General features: G+C 45.1%; 1 protein-coding gene across 2 annotated transcripts in view; it reads right to left on the reverse strand.

Moving 5' to 3' along the window:
• SHMT1 (serine hydroxymethyltransferase 1) overlaps positions 1-18,630 on the reverse strand; it is a 35,887-nt gene that overhangs the window by 6,641 nt on the left and 10,616 nt on the right. For both annotated transcript variants that reach the window (XM_063113260.1, XM_063113261.1), the window contains 4 exons: positions 14,227-14,342; positions 13,687-13,847; positions 9,140-9,221; positions 8,429-8,641 (listed from right to left, as the gene is read on the reverse strand). In XM_063113260.1, coding sequence (XP_062969330.1) covers positions 8,429-8,641; positions 9,140-9,221; positions 13,687-13,847; positions 14,227-14,342 — 572 coding nt within the window. The remainder of the gene's footprint in view (positions 1-8,428; positions 8,642-9,139; positions 9,222-13,686; positions 13,848-14,226; positions 14,343-18,630) is intronic.

Below are 18,630 nucleotides of genomic sequence, written 5' to 3' on the forward strand. Positions count from 1 at the left end.
TGGTTGTTATATCTTCTTCCCCCCCCCCCCCCGGTTGTGTGTGTGTGTGTGTGTGTGTGTGTGTGAATTTATATATATTAATTTTTAGCTCCCACCAATAAGGGAGAACATGTGGTATTTCTCTTTCTGTGCCTGACTTGTTTCACTTAATATAATTCTCTCAAGGTCCATCCATGTTGTTGCAAATGGCAGTATTTCATTCGTTTTTATAGCTGAGTAGTATTCCATTGTGTAGATGTACCGCATTTTCCGTATCCACTCATCTGATGATGGACATTTGGGCTGGTTCCAACTCTTGGCTATTGTAAAGAGTGCTGCGATGAACATTGGGGAACAGGTATACCTTCGACTTGATGATTTCCATTCCTCTGGGTATATTCCCAACAGTGGGATAGCTGGGTCGTATGGTAGATCTATCTGCAATTGTTTGAGGAACCTCCATACCATTTTCCATAGAGGCTGCACCGTTTTGCAGTCCCACCAACAATGTATGAGAGTTCCTTTTTCTCCGCAACCTCGCCAGCATTTATCGTTCAGAGTCTTTTGGATTTTAGCCATCCTAACTGGGGTTAGGTGGTATCTCAGTGTGGTTTTGATTTGCATTTCCCGGATGCTGAGTGCTGTTGAGCATTTTTTCATATGTCTGTTGGCCATTTGTATATCTTCCTTAGAGAAATGCCTGCTTAGCTCTTTTGCCCATTTTTTAATTGGGTTGCTTGTTTTCTTCTTGTAAAGTTGTTTGAGTTCCTTGTATATTCTGGATATTAATCCTTTGTCAGATGTATATTTTGCAAATATTTTCTCCCACTCTGTTGGTTGTCTTTTAACTCTGTTAATTGTTTCTTTTGCTGTGCAGAAGCTCTTTAGTTTGATATAAGCCCATTTGTTTATTTTTCCTTTGGTTGCCCGTGCTTTTGGGGTCGTATTCACGAAGTCTGTGTCCAGTCCTATTTCCTGAAGTGTTTCTCCTATGTTTTCTTTAAGAAGTTTTATTGTTTCAGGGTGTATATTTAAATCCTTAATCCATTTTGAGTTGATTTTAGTATACGGTGAGAGGTATGGATCTAGTTTCATTCTCCTGCATATGGATATCCAGTTATCCCAGCACCATTTGCTGAAGAGGCAGTCCCTTCCCCAGTGAATAGGCTTGGTGCCTTTGTCAAAGATCAGATGGCAGTAAGTGTGTGGGTTGATTTCTGGATTCTCTATTCTATTCCATTGGTCAGTGTGTCTGTTTTTATGCCAGTACCATACTGTTTTGGTTATTATAGCTTTGTAGTATAGCTTAAAGTCAGGTAGTGTTATGCCTCCAGCTTTATTTTTTTTGCTCAGCATTGCTTTGGCTATGCGTGGTCTTTTATTGTTCCATATAAATGACTGGATAGTTTTTTCCATTTCTGAGAAAAATGTCTTTGGAATTTTGATGGGGATTGCATTGAATTTGTATATCACTTTGGGTAGTATGGACATTTTCACTATGTTGATTCTTCCAATCCAAGAGCATGGGATATCTTTCCATCTTCTTGTATCCTCTCTAATTTCTCTCAGCAGTGGTTTGTAGTTCTCATTATAGAGATTTTTCACCTCCTTGGTTAACTCAATTCCTAAGTATTTTATTTTTTTGGTGGGTATTGTAAATGGGCAGGCTTTCTTGATTTCTCGTTCTGCATGTTCACTATTGGAGAAAAGAAATGCTACTGATTTTTGTGTGTTGATTTTGTATCCTGCTACTGTGCTGAAATCATTTATCAATTCCAAGAGGTTTTTTGTAGAGGTTTTAGGCTGTTCGATATATAGGATCATGTCATCTGCAAACAGGGACAGTTTGACTTCATCTTTTCCAATCTGGATGCCCTTTATTTCCTTCTCTTCTCTGCTTGCTCTGGCTAGTACTTCCAACACTATGTTGAATAGGAGTGGTGAGAGTGGACATCCTTGTCTAGTTCCTGTTCTTAAAGGAAAAGCTTTCAGCTTTTCCCCATTCAGGATGATATTGGCAGTGGGTTTGGCATATATGGCTTTAATTATGTTGAGATACTTCCCCTCTATACCTAACTTATAGAGGGTCTTTGTCATGAATGAGTGCTGAACTTTATCAGTTGCTTTTTCAGCATCTATAGAGATGATCATATGGTCCTTGTGTTTGATTTTATTAATATGGTGTATCACATTTATTGATTTGCGTATGTTGAACCAACCTTGCATCCCTGGGATGAATCCCACTTGATGGTGATGAATAATTTTACGTATGTGTTGCTGTATTCTGTTTGCTAGTATTTTAGTGAGGATTTCTGCATCTATATTCATGAAGGATATCGGCCTGTAGTTTTTTTGGGGGGGTTATATCTTTACCTGGTTTTGGTATCAGGATGATGTTTGCTTCATAGAATGAGTTTGGGAGATTTGCGTCCGTTTCAATCTTTTGGAATAGTTTGTAAAGAATCGGTGTCAATTCCTGTTTGAATGTTTGGTAAAATTCTGCTGTGAATCCATCTGGTCCTGGGCTTTTCTTTGTTGGGAGCCTTCTGATAACAGCTTCAATCTCCTTTATTGTTATTGGTCTGTTCAAATTTTCTACGTTTTCATGGTTCAGTTTTGGGAGCTTGTGTGTGTCCAGAAATTTATCCATTTCCTCCAGATTTTCAAATTTGTTGGTGTATAGTTGTTTATAGTAGTCTCGAATGATTCCTTGTATTTCAGATGAATCAGTTGTAATATCGCCTTTTTCATTTCTAATTTTTGTTATTTGAGTCTTCTCTCTTCTTTTTTTTGTTAGCCATGCTAATGGTTTGTCAATTTTATTAATCTTTTCAAAAAACCAACTTTTTGATTCATTGATCTTTTGTACTGTTTTTTGGTTTTCAATTTCATTCAGTTCTGCTCTGATCTTAATGATTTCTTTCCGTCTGCTAACTTTAGGTTTGGATTGTTCTTGTTTTTCTAATTCTTTAAGGTGAAGTGTTAGGTTGTTCACTTGCCATCTTTCCATTCTTCTGAAGTGAGCGTTTAATGCAATAAATTTCCCCCTCAATACTGCTTTTGCAGTATCCCACAGGTTTTGGTATGATGTATCATTGTTTTCATTAGTTTCAATAAATTTTTTGATTTCCTGCTTGATTTCTTCTTGGACCCATATGTCATTAAGTAGAATGCTGTTTAATTTCCATGTGTTTGTATAGTTTCCAGAGTTTCGTTTGTTATTAATTTCTAGTTTTAATCCATTGTGGTCTGAGAAGATACATGGGATAATTCCAATTTTTTTGAGTTTATTGAGACTTGATTTGTGACCTAATATGTGATCTATCCTGGAGAATGATCCATGTGCTGATGAGAAGAATGAATATTCTGAGGTTGTTGGGTGGAATGTTCTGTAGATATCTGCCAATTCCAATTGGTCTAGAGTCTTGTTTAGATCTTGTGTTTCTCTACTGATTCTTTGCCTAGATGATCTGTCTAATATTGACAGTGGGGTGTTCAGGTCCCCTGCTATTATAGTATTAGTGTCTATTTCCTTCTTTAGGTCTAATAGAGTTTGTTTTATAAATCTGGCTGCTCCAACATTGGGTGCATACATATTTATGATTGTTATGTGTTCTTGATGGATCAGTCCTTTTATCATTAAGTAGTGTCCCTCATTGTCTCTTTTTATGGTTTTTAGTTTAAAGTCTGTTTTGTCAGATATAAGAATAGCTACTCCAGCTCGTTTTTCTTTTTTGTTTGCATGGTAAATCTTTTTCCATCCTTTCACTCTTAGTCTGTGTGAATCTTTATGGGTGAGGTGGGTCTCTTGTAGGCAGCATATAGTTGGTTCCTCCTTTTTGATCCAGTCAGCCAGTCTGTGTCTTTTGATTGGGGAATTTAAGCCTTTTACATTAAGAGTTGTTATTGAAAGGTGTTGATTTATTCCTAGCATTTTGTTGGTTGTTTGGTTGTCTTAGGTGTCTTTTGTTCCTTGCTTTCTGTGTTTGTTGGTTCCTTAGGTTGTAGACAGCGTTTTTGTTTGCTTGTTTTCTCTTCATGAATGCCATTTTTATTATACTAGTGGGTATTGATTTTTCTTGGGTTTTTATGGCAGTGGTAGTTATTTTTCAGGAACCAAACCCAGTACTCCCTTGAGGATTTCTTGTAAGGGTGGTCGTGTGGTAGTGAACTCCCGCAGTTTTTGTTTGTCTGAGAAATATACTATTTGCCCTTCATTTCGGAAGGATAACCTTGCAGGGTAAAGTATTCTTGGCTGGCAATCTTTGTCTTTTAGTATTTTGAAAATATCATCCCATTCCTTTCTAGCTTTTAGGGTTTGTGATGAAAAGTCTGATGTTAGTCTGATTGGGGCTCCCTTTATAGGTGATTTGACTCTTCTCTCTTGCAGCTTTTAAGATTCTCTCTTTGTCTTTGAGTATTGCCAGTTTGACTATAACATGTCTTGGAGAAGACCTTTTTGGGTTGAATACGTTTGGAGATCGTTGAGCTTCCTGGATCTGAAGATCTGTGACTTTTCCTATACCTGGGAAGTTTTCTGCCACTATTTTTTTGAATATGTTTTCAATGGAATCTCCATTTTCCTCCCCTTCTGGAATACCCATGACTCGGATATTTGAGCGCTTAAGGTTGTCTGATATCTCTCTCAGATTTTCTTCCATGTCCTTGATTCTTTTTTCTTTCTTTTTGTCTGCTTGTGTTATTTGAAACAGCCCATCTTCAAGTTCAGAGGTTCTCTCTTCAACTTCGACAAGCCTGCTGGTTAAACCCTCCGTTGTGTTTTTTATTTCACTGAATAACTTCTTCAGTTCAGCAAGTTCTGCTACATTTTTTTTCAGGGCATTGATTTCTTTGTACATTTCCTCTTTCAGGTCCTGTATATTTTTCCTCAATTCATCATGATGTCTAGCTGTGTTTTCTTGTATCTCATTCAGTTTCCTTAGAATTATCACTCGAAATTCCTTGTCAGTCATTTCAAGGGCTTCTTGTTCTATAGGATCTAGAGTTTGAGATTTATTAACTTTTGGTGGTGTACTTTCTTGATTTTTTGTATTTCTGGTATCTTTTTTTTGATGTTTATTCATTGTGGCAGGGGGTTTCACAGTCTACCGGTTTGAGACTAATGAATAACTAGGATGTTGCTGTGGTTGCCAATTTCGTATGGCTACCTCCGTGTCTGCTCAGTTGGCCTCTAGTGCCTTGTGTGTGTGGTTGCCTCGGGTCTTGGGCTTCTCCGGGGAGCCACGTTTCTGGTCAGCTTGGACTCTGCTGGGCTGGTGGATCACGTACCACAGGGTGTGTGATCGCTGTTGAGCTTTCACTTCCTGTGCAGGGTTTCTCCCTGTTCCATGTGCTCTGGCCCAGGTTGTTGGATCATCCAGTGGCGACCCCACAGGGTGTGTGGTTTCTGTCGAGTCTCTGCCTCCCTGGCCGCACGTCTCCCCACTCTGTGCGCACTGTGCTGGGCTGGGGCATGTCTTCTGCAACCCTCGTCTATCAGCTGGGCCTTCAAGACCGTGCTCGGCACCGCCTCGCCCAGGAAGTCTACCAGGTTTCTGCTAGGCACAGATGACTGGTCGCTCTGGGTGCCTTTGTAGCACTGTGTAGATCTTTCTCGGGACTTGTTCACCTTTGTATCCCCCCGGTATAAACCGAGTGTAGCACCCGCCTGCAGCCAGCTCTCCGGCAGGTTCAAGCGGACCTGGGAACTCTCCTACCACACTATTCCCAACCAGAAATTGGTTAGGCTTTTTTTCCAAACTGGTGGCCGCAGAGATGGTATCAGCCTCCCAGTAACAGGAAGTTTACCGGGGGCTGGAGTCCAGGGTGTGGTGGAGTGACAGTCGGCCCGCCCGTACTTCCTTGCCCTCCCAACACTGGCCGGGGACGCCCCATGCCACCAACCCGCCAGAGAACCGCGGAGGGAGTGGGAGGGGAGGCCGGTCCGCAGGCTCTGGAAAGCCCCGCGCCGGGCCAAGCAAGTGGGAAGGCTCAGTGGCAGCCGAGCCAGGTGGAGCTGCCCGGACCTGGGAAAATGGAGGCAGCCCCGGGGCGGTGAGTGGCCTGGTGATGTAGGCGGGAGCCGGGTGGGCGTCTGCCACCCACAGGACTGGTCCAGGGGTCACTCACAGGGTTGTGCCAGGTCGGGTGCTCACTCTCTGTCTCTGGTTTGTCGCCTTCCGTGTTCTCGGCCGCTGCCGCCTCGGGCTGTTCAGTCGCGGCGCGGCTCGGGCGCTCCCAGGAATCTTCTTTAATGCCGGCCTGAAACCTCGAATCCTGAATAGGGCAGCTGGCCGCCTTCAGTGCGGCCCCGGCCTCCGGGGTCCTGTCTGCATCCACAGCAGCCCTGGCGCCGTGTTCCCTGTTTCGAGACTCGCTTTTGCAGCTAAGAAACAGTTCTTTTCCTGCTCCACACTTCAAAGCTGTTGCCTGTAAATGAGGCAGCCTCTCCTGCCGGGGGCAAAGTGGCGGTCACCCCCCACGACCGGCCACCAGCAGCGGTCCTCCCTTAAGAGATGGCAAGAGGAAGGTCCACAAGTTTCCCGGCTGTCTGAGGCCCAGTGGCCGCCTTTTCCACCTCAGCTACTCCGCGCCAGCCGCCGCAGCCACCACCATCTTGAAAGTCTAAATCTTATATTTTAAATAAACAAACACTACAAAGAAACTCTGAACTCCGGACACTTTTCTGCATCTCCTCTGCATTTCCCAAGTCCATACTATGACCTCTTGCTGGGATGGTAGTAATAGCCTCCTAAAGGGTTCAACAGCATCTTCCTTGGCTGCCTCTATTCTCTTCTCCAGGAGATTAACCTTTCGCAGCCACAAAGAAACGCCCTAACCGACTGGGCAAGGAATTTTTAAATAAAACTTCAAAAGCACAAGCAATAAAAACAAAAATAGACAAGTGTGATTACATCAAACTAAAAAGCTTTTGCATATCAAAGGAAACTTAACAGAGTGAAGACAAATTACAGAATGGGAGAAAACATTTGCAAACTCTACATCTGACAAGGGCTTAACATCAAGAATATATAAAGAACTTAAACAACAGCAAAACAAACAATTGAGAAGTGGGCAAAGGATTTTTGTTTTTTTTTTGTCTTTTTCGTGACCTGCACTCAGCCAGTGAGTGCACCGGCCATTCCTATATAGGATCCGAACCCACGGCGGGAGCGTCGCCGCGCTCCCAGCGTTGCACTCTCCTGAGTGCGCCACAGGCTCGGCCTGGGCAAAAGATCTTAATAGACATTTCTCAAAAGAAGACATGCAAATGGCCAACAGGCACATGAAAAGATGCTCAACATCACCAATCATCCAGGGAAATGCAAATTAAAACAACAAGAACCACCTCACTCCACTTGGAAAGGCTATTATCAAAAAGACAAAAGAAAACAAGTGTTGGCGAGGACGTGGAGAAAAGGGAACACACACACTATAATTATAATGCATTGATTAAAAATTAAAATAAAAATAGTTTAAAAATCAATTCATTTAATCCTCAGAACAGCAGCCCAAAAGGAAAGGAACTATTGTCACAGTCCGCACTCTGGATGCGGGGAAACGGACAGAGGCTGCACAACTAGCCCAAGATGGCACAGTGGTGCGTGGCACAGCCAAGGCTCGCTCTGGCCACTGGCTCCAGTCAGCACTGGGCCAACGGATCACATAACATACAGTGGGGAGAAAACAACGTATCCTAGGCAGGTGGGAACAACTACTGCCTCAGAAAGGTCCACAAAGCTGAAGAGGGTCCTCGGAGGAGCACAGGCAGCAGGGCACTGAGAGGCCGAGCAGGCAGCCAGCTATGTCCAGCCCTGCACCGGGGATAAGAGCAGTGCAAGCACTAGGGGCTGCTTCCTCTGCTGAGGCAAGGTTAGGGAATCAGGTCTCACCGCAGGCTGTGTGACCATCGGACCACCAATGTGGCTTTCCCAGGTATGGGGAATCCCAAAACAAGGAGAGTGACTAGAGGTGAATTGTGAGGTACTGAAAAGAGAAAGTCCTCCTAAAATGACTAAACTATTAAGGTTTATACATCAGTGTCTTATAGTTCGATTACTGCAAGTTGTTCTCTTTGAGAAACATGGTAGACTACAGTAAGATCACCAAATTAATGCTGCACTGAAGCTCCTGTAGCCCTGGCCAGCCATGCACACCTTCCTTCCACTCAGGCACCTGCCTCTTGTGGGAGTATTAGTTGAGCAGAAGGACATTGGCATGCTGCTCCATTCCAACCCATAGTGGCTGCTAATCCCCTTCCTGCGGTCTGTGGCTCAGGGCTTCCTTTTAGATCCTTTCTGTAAAACTGTCATTGCTCCTTCCTAAGTAGCTCTTCAAGAGACTGGGATCCTAATATTTTCAAGGGATCCCAGATCAGAGTTTTTCCCAGCTTCCCCCCAAGAAAAATGTAAAGCACGGTACCCGTCTGTACCCAACACTGGTAGCACACCTCTCCTGTAGAAGATCATGCCAGCTCGGCAGCCTCGCAGGGTCTTGTGGGTCGTGGTGGTCACCACATGGCAGTGTTCAAAAGGAGAGGGCACCACGCCGGCCGCCACCAGCCCGCTGATGTGTGCCATGTCTGCCATAAGAAACGCCCCATTCTCATCTGCAATCTTCCGCAATCGTGCATAGTCTAGATTTCGGGAGTAGCAGCTGGTTCCTGAGACAAGAAAGGTGACAATCAAGTCAGAGATGTCCACAGGCCAGCTCAGTCAGCTTCAGTGCAGACCTGCCAAGTGGACTCTAGATGTGCAGATCTGAAAGCCTAGAGATTTCTCCCCCTAAAATGTCTAGAACAGAAATGGAGAATGCCCTCGAAAAATGTCTTTGTGCTACAGGCAACCACTCTCATCTGCCTCTTCAATGTCATGGTGGTCTGGATGGCCCCCAATTGTCACTACCAACCCCAATTAGTCAGGGGTTAACATTTCTCAATGCTTCTCTGAGAACAGCCTCAGCTCTTACTCCACCTAGCATTAAAAGTGGTAAACACAGACATATGTCTGGAAAGAAAAGAATATACTTTGACCCAAGAAGCTCAGCTATCCACGGCAGAAAGTGGCAGTGAGCTGACAAGGCAGGAACATCTTTACGTCCTCATTCTGTAAGAGGGACGGGCACTGCTGACAAACAAGGTCGCTTTCTACCGGCTCATCACCTGCAATGATCAGCTTCGGGTGGAAGAGGCGGGCGTTCTCCTCCAGCTGGTCATAGTTGATGTAGCCAGTGTCTGGGTTCACCTGTGGGATGTCAAGGAGACAGGCTCAGGCCCCCTTGTCCTGCCACGCTGTGCCTCTGCCCTCCCGTGCAAACTAGCTCGGCCCACCATGACAACAGGAAAGATGAGATGGGATACCAGTGTATTTAGTCTGCACGAGTGGTGTAGACAGCCAAGTATCGCTCACACACCCAGGATGCCCTGAGGGGTCCCAGGGGGAAAAGTGAACCCTTCCCCCTGGGGCACTACCCCTTGATGATGAAGAACCGAAAAGCCCCTGCGGAATGGAACAGATGCAACAGACAGGCACCACGCAATGCACAGACTAACACACTGTCACCTTCAGGAAGCGACAAGAATGCCCGCTGACACCATTTCTATTCCAAGTATAATGAGGCAAGAAAAAGAAATAAAAGGATAAGAATTAGGGAAGAAGAATTGTAAAAACTAGCATTATTCAGAGACAAGATTGTTGTACCTAGAAAATCCAAAAGAATTTAGAGGCAACTATTAGGTCTCATAAGTGAATTTAACAAGGTCACTGGATATAACATTGAAAAATAAAAACCAGTTTTATATGTGTATATAAGCAACAAAATAGAAAATGAAACTTTCGTAACTATATCATTATATTAGTGTCCAAAAACATAAAATATTTAATGAAGACATACAAGACACAAAACATTATTGGGAGAAATTTTAAAATACTTTAAAAGTATTGATAGCAATAGGGAGCCTGTATTTGTGGAAGGACAGACAATCTGATTGACGGAGCAGAAGAGAGCCCAGAAACCGAGCCCCATGTGACACCAGTCATCCAATCAATGGCAAGAGTGACACTGCAGTGCAGCAGGAGAGGATGGTCCTTTCAATAACGGGCTCTAGTTCAAGTGCGTACCCATGTGAAAATGCCCACCTCTCACTGTACACAGAAACTAGTTCCAGAACCAGCAATCTCACCTCTGGGTGTATATCCCAAGAGGTTGAAATGAGTGTGTTGAAGGGACACGTACACCCCATGGACACTGCAAAACTGTTCACAATGACCAAGATATGGGATCACCCTAAATGCCCATCAGAGATGAATGGACAGAGAAAATGTGGTGTATATAAACAACGGAATACTATTCAGCCATAAAAAAGAAGGAAAATGTCATTTGTGGCATGGATGAACCTGAAGGACACTACGCTAAGTGAAATAAGCGAGGCGTGATACTGCATGATGTCACTTACACATGGAATCTAAAACCACTGAAGTCATAGAAGGGGCTGGGGAGGTGGGGAGGAGGATTAGGAGTTACTGGTCAAAGGGTACAAAGTTGCAGTTGGACAAGAAAAGATATGATAAGTATTTAAGGAGATGATGTTATTGACTTGATTCAATCATTACACACTACATACTTATATCATTAACATTGCTGAATACCCCATAATTACAAGATTATAATTTGTCAAAAAAATAAAATTAAATAAAGTTAAAAAAAAATCAATTGCAGATGGATTGTATATCTAAATATGAAATGTAAAACAATCTTTTCTTCATTTTTGGCAACACATTTTTTAGTAATTTCAGTTTGCTGTAAAGTTTTATTAAAATATGTAGATCGGGCAGAAGTAAATGTAATCAAAGGGGATCACTGTATGAAAAGCTCTGGGGCCTGGAACAGGGGAGGCTTCGGGGAAGGCGGTGGTGAGAGAAACTTCCTGTTCTGAGGCCCCAACCCCGAGCCTTCCTTCCTCTCACCAGCTTGGCCCCATCAGAAACTACCAGCGTATGTGGAGTGAAAGGTTTTAGGTATGATAGTCACCCTTTCCAAATAAGAAAAGCATTGCAACCCAACACAATCACAGACGCTTGCGTGCAGGCAAGAGGAGCTGAGACCTCGTCTAGAAGGTCAGGGTGAAAGAGGATTTGGGGTTTTGTTTTGTGTGTTTTGTTTCAAGGGTGTGATTCCTTCAGTCACATGAATTCAACAAGGAAATAGTTACCCTGATGAAAATCAACAGCTGATCCCTGGTTAAAAAAAAAAAACTGGGTATAATTCTAAAAAAAATCTGTTCGTGCTCTCTCCCTCCTCATTTTGCTTTTCATACATGTGGTTTTTTAAAAGTTTTTATTTTCTTTTTAATCTTGAAAATGAGACAATAAAACAGCTCCTGGAAGAATCTGCTGGCATTCTTCCAGGAGCTGTTTCATAACAAGCTGTGGCCGGGCCAGAACAGTGCAGAGGCGGGCGGACAGGCAGAGAGTCCCCCTCTGTCACTTCGGACCAGGGAGAGGGAGGGACCCTTTAGTCACAGAGGACGATGAGGGGGCAGGCTGGAAACACCAGAGAGAAGGCTGGTGTTGCTGTTGCTCCACAAAGAGCTGAATGCCCGGACCTGAGTGGGGCAGCTGCTGGAGGGTACACAGGACTCTTGTGGAGAGGGGCAGTGCTGAAGGCGGAGGCAGGAGGTCTGGGGAAGGCCGGGCAGGGAGGCAGCCCTGGGATGCCCCCTGACCTCTGGCCCTGCAGCCCAGGGGGGGCAGAGGCAGGGCTGTGATGGTTGCCAGTGGAGGCCAGTCAGGTCTGTCTCCTAGCCGCCCCCCATGGGCAGTGCCACAGCATCCCTCCAGCGGGCACTCACTGCTGCCCAAGCCGGCCAGGGTCCCCGCCCTGCCCTTCCAGGCCCTGCAGGCCTGCCCCGGCGTGGGTCTGCCATGGCACCCATGGGCCGCGGCCTACCCAGTGCACCTCAAAAATGGGGGCAGCTGGAAAGAACCAGGGTGCAGGACCGTGCTTTCTAATGCCCAGAACAGACTCTTCAGAAACAAGACATCGACCTGAAAAGCATGCGGCTGCCCAAGGCCTCATCTAAGGCTCCGGAAAGCAAGTCAGTGACTTCTTTCTGCCACAATTCTTTCAATGGTGAAAGAAACTAGAAGCCAGCTTTTATGTTCTAAGTTCAAAGACAAAGTATTTTGTTATGACTGTCACACATTTTAAACTTTAGCTTCAAGGCCAGCCCTGGCCAATGAGAGCTGTGACTGGAAACATGTAGGCTTGCCATGAAATGAAATGAAAGTCACTTGCACAAAAAAAGCACATGTGCAATTACTAGAAAAAGGCTGGGTAAATACAGAATGATCAATAATATGCAACCAAGACAACTGAATGCCAAAACGGACACTGGCTTGATTTTCTTTATTTCTTTTTTTTTTGTGACCGGCCACACTGCGCTCAGCCAGTGAGCGCACCCGCCATCCCTATATAGGATCCGAACCCGCGGCGGGAGCGCTGCTGCGCTCCCAGCGCCGCACCCTCCCAAGTGCACCACGGGGTCGGCCCTGGCTTGATTTTCTTAAAAGCGTAAAGTTGTGTTTGATATTTAGCTGAGCATAAAGATGCACTGCTACCTTCTTGTGGTACCAGATATGAAACTAACCAGGAAGGGCACATTTGTATAAAGAACATGAAAAAATGGTTCCTGAACACTAGGAAGGACCACCAACGCCAGATAATAAAATATGTAAGTCACTATCTATGCCTAACATGAGTCCATACATCCATCTACACGTTTTTTGGGCACCACTCTCTAACCAACTGAGCTAATCTGCAAGCCATCCAGTTTTTTTGGCAACTGGCTGGTACAAGGATCAAACTCTGGACCCTGGCATTATTAGCACCATGGTCTAACCAGCTGAGCTAACTGGCCAGCCCCTGGCGTGATTATAGACGCCGGGGGCTGGCTGGCTAGCTCAGTTGGTTAGAGTGCTGCCTTATAACAATCAAGATCATGGGTTTGGATCCCCGTACCCGCCAGCCACAAAAAATATATAGACTGGGGCCCCCACACCCTAGAGGCAGCCCTGGCACTGATACTGACGGTACTGGTCACTGCTGGGCATTCTGCTGATACTGGCTATGACTAGCTGTTAGGCCTGTACAGTAGGTGCAGCGACAGGGTGTAGGGCTGTACCTGTTACAGCCATACACATAGGCAGGGGCTGACTCTAACACAGCTATCGAAGTCTGTGGCTGTCAACGGTGGGGCTGTTGGAGCTAGGGATGGTGCTGTCCTTGCTGGAGCTGCTGGCCCCCAGGGGTTCCGAGCAGGGATGTCACTAGGTGAGGGTACAGCTGCTGTGGCAGTGGCTGTTGCTGGGGGTCCAGCTGTAGCTCTCCTGGTTGCTGGGAGTTGCTGTTGCAGTTGATGCTGCCCCACAGCTCCGGGGTGGCCACCACCCTGCTGCGTCTCAGCCGTCCTCAGCAGCTGCCTCCCAAACTCGTCTCCCTGTAGCCTCGGCTCAGACCCTTGTCTTTCCTTCCCAGCTGTCCCCAGTGGGCCCTGAAAGCCTGAGGAGTCCCCAGGGCAGGGAAATGAAAAGTGGTGCAAGGAGGGACTTCCTACAGTACCACATGAACAAAACCACTTACCCTGTGGGTGTGGCCAAACACCGGAGGTTTTCTAGGAAATGAGCACAATGGAGAGAGACACACTCTTACCTTATAGGGCATAGATTCAAAGAAGATGGATGTAGCAGAGATTTTCTTCTTGCCCGTCATGAACCCGTGGGTCAGGTGGCCCCCATCAGGTAGGTCCAGGCCCATGATACGCCCATGGGGTTCCACCAAGGCAGTGTACACTGCAAAGTTTGCAGGGGAGCCTGAAATAGGTAGACCAGAGGAGACATGATGACTGCCACTGATGAGGTGCCAAGTGGCCCCAGGAACATGGCCACTAGGCATTCTGCCAGGAGTAGCAAGAGCAGTCCTGGCTACCACTATGACTTTCCTGAGCCCAAGAGGTGCCCCTGCGCCAGTCCCCTTGCGAGAAAGTAGAAGGGAAGCTCTGGGAAGGGGCACTGCCTGGGAGGACGCAGAGCTGGAGGCCCGAGGGTGTAGAGAACATGCACATACCCAGGAGGGCGTGGCTCGTTTTGTACTCTTAGCTGTGGGCAGTCCTTCTTAGGGCTCCTGGTGCAGGTCAGCCCTGGGAGACTAGCAGGAAGGGGCAGTGCTGGCCTATCTGGATGTGGCAGTCACCTGAGTAGGGCTGGACGTTGACCCCCCAGCACTGTGGGTCCAGATGATAGGCCTGCAGTGCTCGCTTCTGGCAAAGTGTCTCCAGCTCATCGATAAACTCAGTCCCACCGTAATATCTGTGGGAGAAAAGCAGGAGACCTCCATCCACTCTGCCCCAAACCTCTGTGCTCAGCAGAGGCCGAGGCTTAGGGTTGGACAGAAGAACAAGAGTGGAGGGAAGCGAGGAAAAGAACTCGTTGGAATGTAGATCCTGAACCCAGCATGACTGACCTTTCCACTGATGCCGCTGGTATCTAGAATCAGACCGAGTCACCCTCCGCTCCACAGAGGCTGCGCCATTTTACATTCCCACCCACAGCGCACAGGGCCCACAGTTCTCCACAGCTTTGGCAACTTACACTTTACAGATAAAAACTGTATAAAATACTGGCAGAACAGTGTACAACATGATGTTTTGATATACATATACATTGTGAAATGACTAAATCAAGCTAACTAACATATCCATCCCCTCACACACTCAATTGTTTTGTGGTGAGAACACTTGAAATCTACTCAGCAATTTTCCAGTATATATTAACTAGTCACCAGGCTGTAAAACAGATCTGCAGAACTTCTCCTAACTGAAACTCTACCTGCTCACCAACACCTCCTAATCCCCACCCTCCCTCGCCAGTCCCTGGCAACCACCATCCCACCCTCTGCTGCTGAGTTCACCTTTTAGATTCCACATGAGTGAGATCATGCAGTGTTTGTCTTTCTGTGTACAGCTTATTACACTTAACATAATGTCCTCCATGTCAGAAAATAATCTAAGTGATGCATTTTCAGAAATAATTCAGGCCCAGCCCAAAAGTTGTCTGACTGGTCCAGCCCATTCCTGGGGGGTCGCTGAATAGATAAAGTTCTCCTTGAGATAGTAATGGGTTACCAGCCCTTATTGTTTACTTAAGTAGGTAAAGTTATTCTTGAGATGGTAAAGAGCGCTTAACTGCTTACTTCAAATAGATAAAGTTCTCTTTGAGATCATGAGTTACTAGCCCTTTACTATCCTCTTCATTCCCTAGTGTTTCTCCTTTCACAGGGTTTCACTGGGCCTTTTTCCCCGGCTCGTCCTGAGCCCTCAGACAAAGAAATCTCTTACAAGGGGGTAATAAATCAGGGTAATCTTAGGCATCACCTGGGAAGATTGCGCACCCCACAGTACTCTCAGCCAATGGGGAGGAGGGGCAGGGACTTGTGCACTAGGGAATAAATTGCTTGCTACAGCCCTTTTCCATGTGCCTGCCCTTCAGACACCCGAACCTTGCAAGGCCATAATTCAAGTCTCACTTCACTGTACTTCGTGTCTCCGTGTCCATCCTTTAGCATTGGATGGGTGAGGGTATTTCTCACACTCCAGGTTCATCCATGTTGTCACAAATGACAGGATTTCCTTCCTTTTTTAAGGCTGAATAGTATTGTGTTGTGTATATACACCACAATTTCTTTATCCATCCATGGGCTGATGGACACTCAGGTTAATTCCACATCTTGGCTATTGTGAATAGTTCCGCGAAGAACATGGGGGTGCAGACATCTCTTAACATACTGATTTCATTTTCTTAGACATACACCCAGAAGTGGGATTGCTGGATCATACGGCAGTTCTACAGCAGTCTCCCCTTATCCATGGTTTTTACTCACCTTGGCTTGAGTTATCTGCAGTCAACTGTGATCTGAAAATATTAAGTGGGAAACTGGAGAAATAAACAACTTGTAAGTTTCAAATTGTGTGTCATTGTGAGTGGCAGGAAGAAACCTTGCGCCGTCCCACCCCGTCCAGCCTGGGATGTGAGTCATCCCTTTGTCCGGTGTATCCACGCTGTCTACACTACACACCTGTTAGTCACTTAGGAGCCATCTCGGTTATCAGAGGAAAAAACATGGCATATATACGGTTCAGAACTATCTGTAGTTTCAGGCATCCACTGGGCGTCTTGGAAGATATGCCCCACAGATAAGGAGGAACTGCTGAATTTCTAATTTTTTGAGGAGACACTATCCTATTTTCTACAATGGATCTACTTATTTACATTCCCACCAACAGTATATAAGGGTTCCCTTTTCCCCACATTCTCATCAAAACTAGTTATCTTTTGCCTTTGAGGTTTTAATTTGCATTTCCCTGATGACTACTGATGCTAAGCATTTTTGCATGTACCTGCTGGCCATCTCAATGTCTTCTTTTGAGAAATGTCTATTCAGATCCTTGGCCCATTTTTTAAGCCACTTACTTGTTTTCTTGCTGTAGTTGTCTGAGTTCCTTACACATTTTAAATATTAACCCCTTATCAGATATGTGATTTGCAAATACTTTTCTCCCATTCTGTGGGTCATCTCTTCACTCTGTTGACTGTTTCCTTCACTGGGCAGCTTTTTAGTTTAATGCAATCCTACTTTTTTTGGTGCATGGGGGGTCCTATCCAAAAACTCACTGCCCAGAATTTTGTGGGGTTTCTTTCTTTCTTTTTTTTTTTTTTGTCTTTTTGTGACGGGTAAGGGGATCGCAACCCTTGGTGTGGTGTCGCCCGCACCACACTCAGCCAGTGAGCGCACCGGCCATTCCTATATAGGATCCGAACCCACGGCGGGAGCGCTGCACTCTCCTGAGTGCGCCACGGGGCCGGCCCAGAATTTTGTGGTTTTGATAGTGGCCTTCCTCACAGGTGTGAGGTGGCATCTCATCAGGGTTTTGATCTGCACTTCTCTAATGGCTGGTGATGTTGAGCACCTTTTCCTATGCTTGTTGGCAGGGAGTTATTGTTTAATGGGTAGAGTTTTGTTTCTTCGAGATGAAAAAGTTCTGGAGGTGAATGATGGTGACAATTGTACAACACTGAATATACTTAATGCCACTGAACTGTACACTTAAAAATGGCTAAATTGGTACATTTTGTTATGTATATTTTACCAAAATAAAAAAGGGGAGTTTTCATTGAACTGTACACTTTAAATGGGTGAATTATACAGCATGTACACAAAATCAAAGCTATTAGTAAAATATAAAAAACAAAGAAACCAGAACTTTGTTTTTAGATTTGTGTCAGGCAAAGTCATTAATGTTAAACCAATATTGTTTTCTAATATTAACTTTGGTCATTAATGTTACAAAAGATTAAATTCACATTACTAAGATAACATGATAATGAAAATGGGTTATAATCACCTTTTATAAGAGTCTTTTAACATGAATAAATGATTTAATTATCTAAATAATGGGGGACCTGAACTCACCTCTCTCAGCACTGGACCGATCAGCTAGGCAACAGATCAATAGAGTAACCATTACTCATTCAGAGGGAGAGAAGAAATCTAGGGTTATCAGAGGTAGTGGGGGAAGCGAGAGGGGGGATGGGGAGAGATTAGATAAGGGGTGTAAAGAATAAGTACAATTTGTAATAATATATATGCTAATAATATTGATTTAATCAACATACGTCAATGTTGAACCCCCAAAGTATGTATAATCAATTATGATTCAATTTTTTAAAAAAAGATTTAGTTACCTACACTTCTATTTAAGATTTTTTTTTTTTTTTTCCCTTAAAGATGGCCGGTAAGGGGATCTTAACCCTTGACTTGGTGTTGTCAGCACCACGCTCTCCCAAGTGAGCAAACCGGCCATCCCTATATAGGGATCTGAACCCATGGCCTTGGTGTTGTCAGCACCGCACTCTCCCAAGTGAGCCACTGGCCGGCCCTCTAAGTTTTTAATGACAGTTTTATTTGGTTCAGCTAATTTATGAAAAATCACAGAATGAGTCTTAAAGACAGAGAGAGGCTTCACCAAATGACCTGTGAGGTGCCTTCTAGCCTCACATTCTCTACTCTGTGACCAGGAAGGAGGAAAAAGCCACAAGACTGAATGACAGTGGCCCATGCCTAGGGACCACACAATCATGGGCCATCAGGGCTGCAAGAGATCTTAGCGGTTACCATCTTCCAGGGCAGCAAACACTGTGGTGCTCCACTGTCACAAGGCTCCAGCGTCCTGCTTACTCAAAGTGAGCCAGCTGCCTGGACACCATGGAAAGACCAGACGGCGCCCGGCCGGACCATGGTTCTGCTATTTGCCAGCTGTGCGGCTTGAGGCTGCCTCTTTCACCTCTCCATGTCTACTTCCTTATCTTTAACAGTGGTGATACCATTGACTTCACAGTGAGGCTGTGGAATAAATACAAACGGGATGTGTATGGTCGCGCTCAGTCCAATCCAACACATCTTCAGTTATACCACGCCCTTCATTTTATTAGTTGCTGAGAAAGAAAAAGCATTTTCAATTAAATCATGACTTGCCATCAATCAGATTTATCTCAGTTACAGAGGTGTTAAATTGTGAAAAGAAAAAGAGTTCTCAGGATT

The sequence above is a fragment of the Cynocephalus volans genome, chromosome 10, assembly GCF_027409185.1.
Source record: "Cynocephalus volans isolate mCynVol1 chromosome 10, mCynVol1.pri, whole genome shotgun sequence".
NCBI lineage: Eukaryota > Metazoa > Chordata > Mammalia > Dermoptera > Cynocephalidae > Cynocephalus > Cynocephalus volans.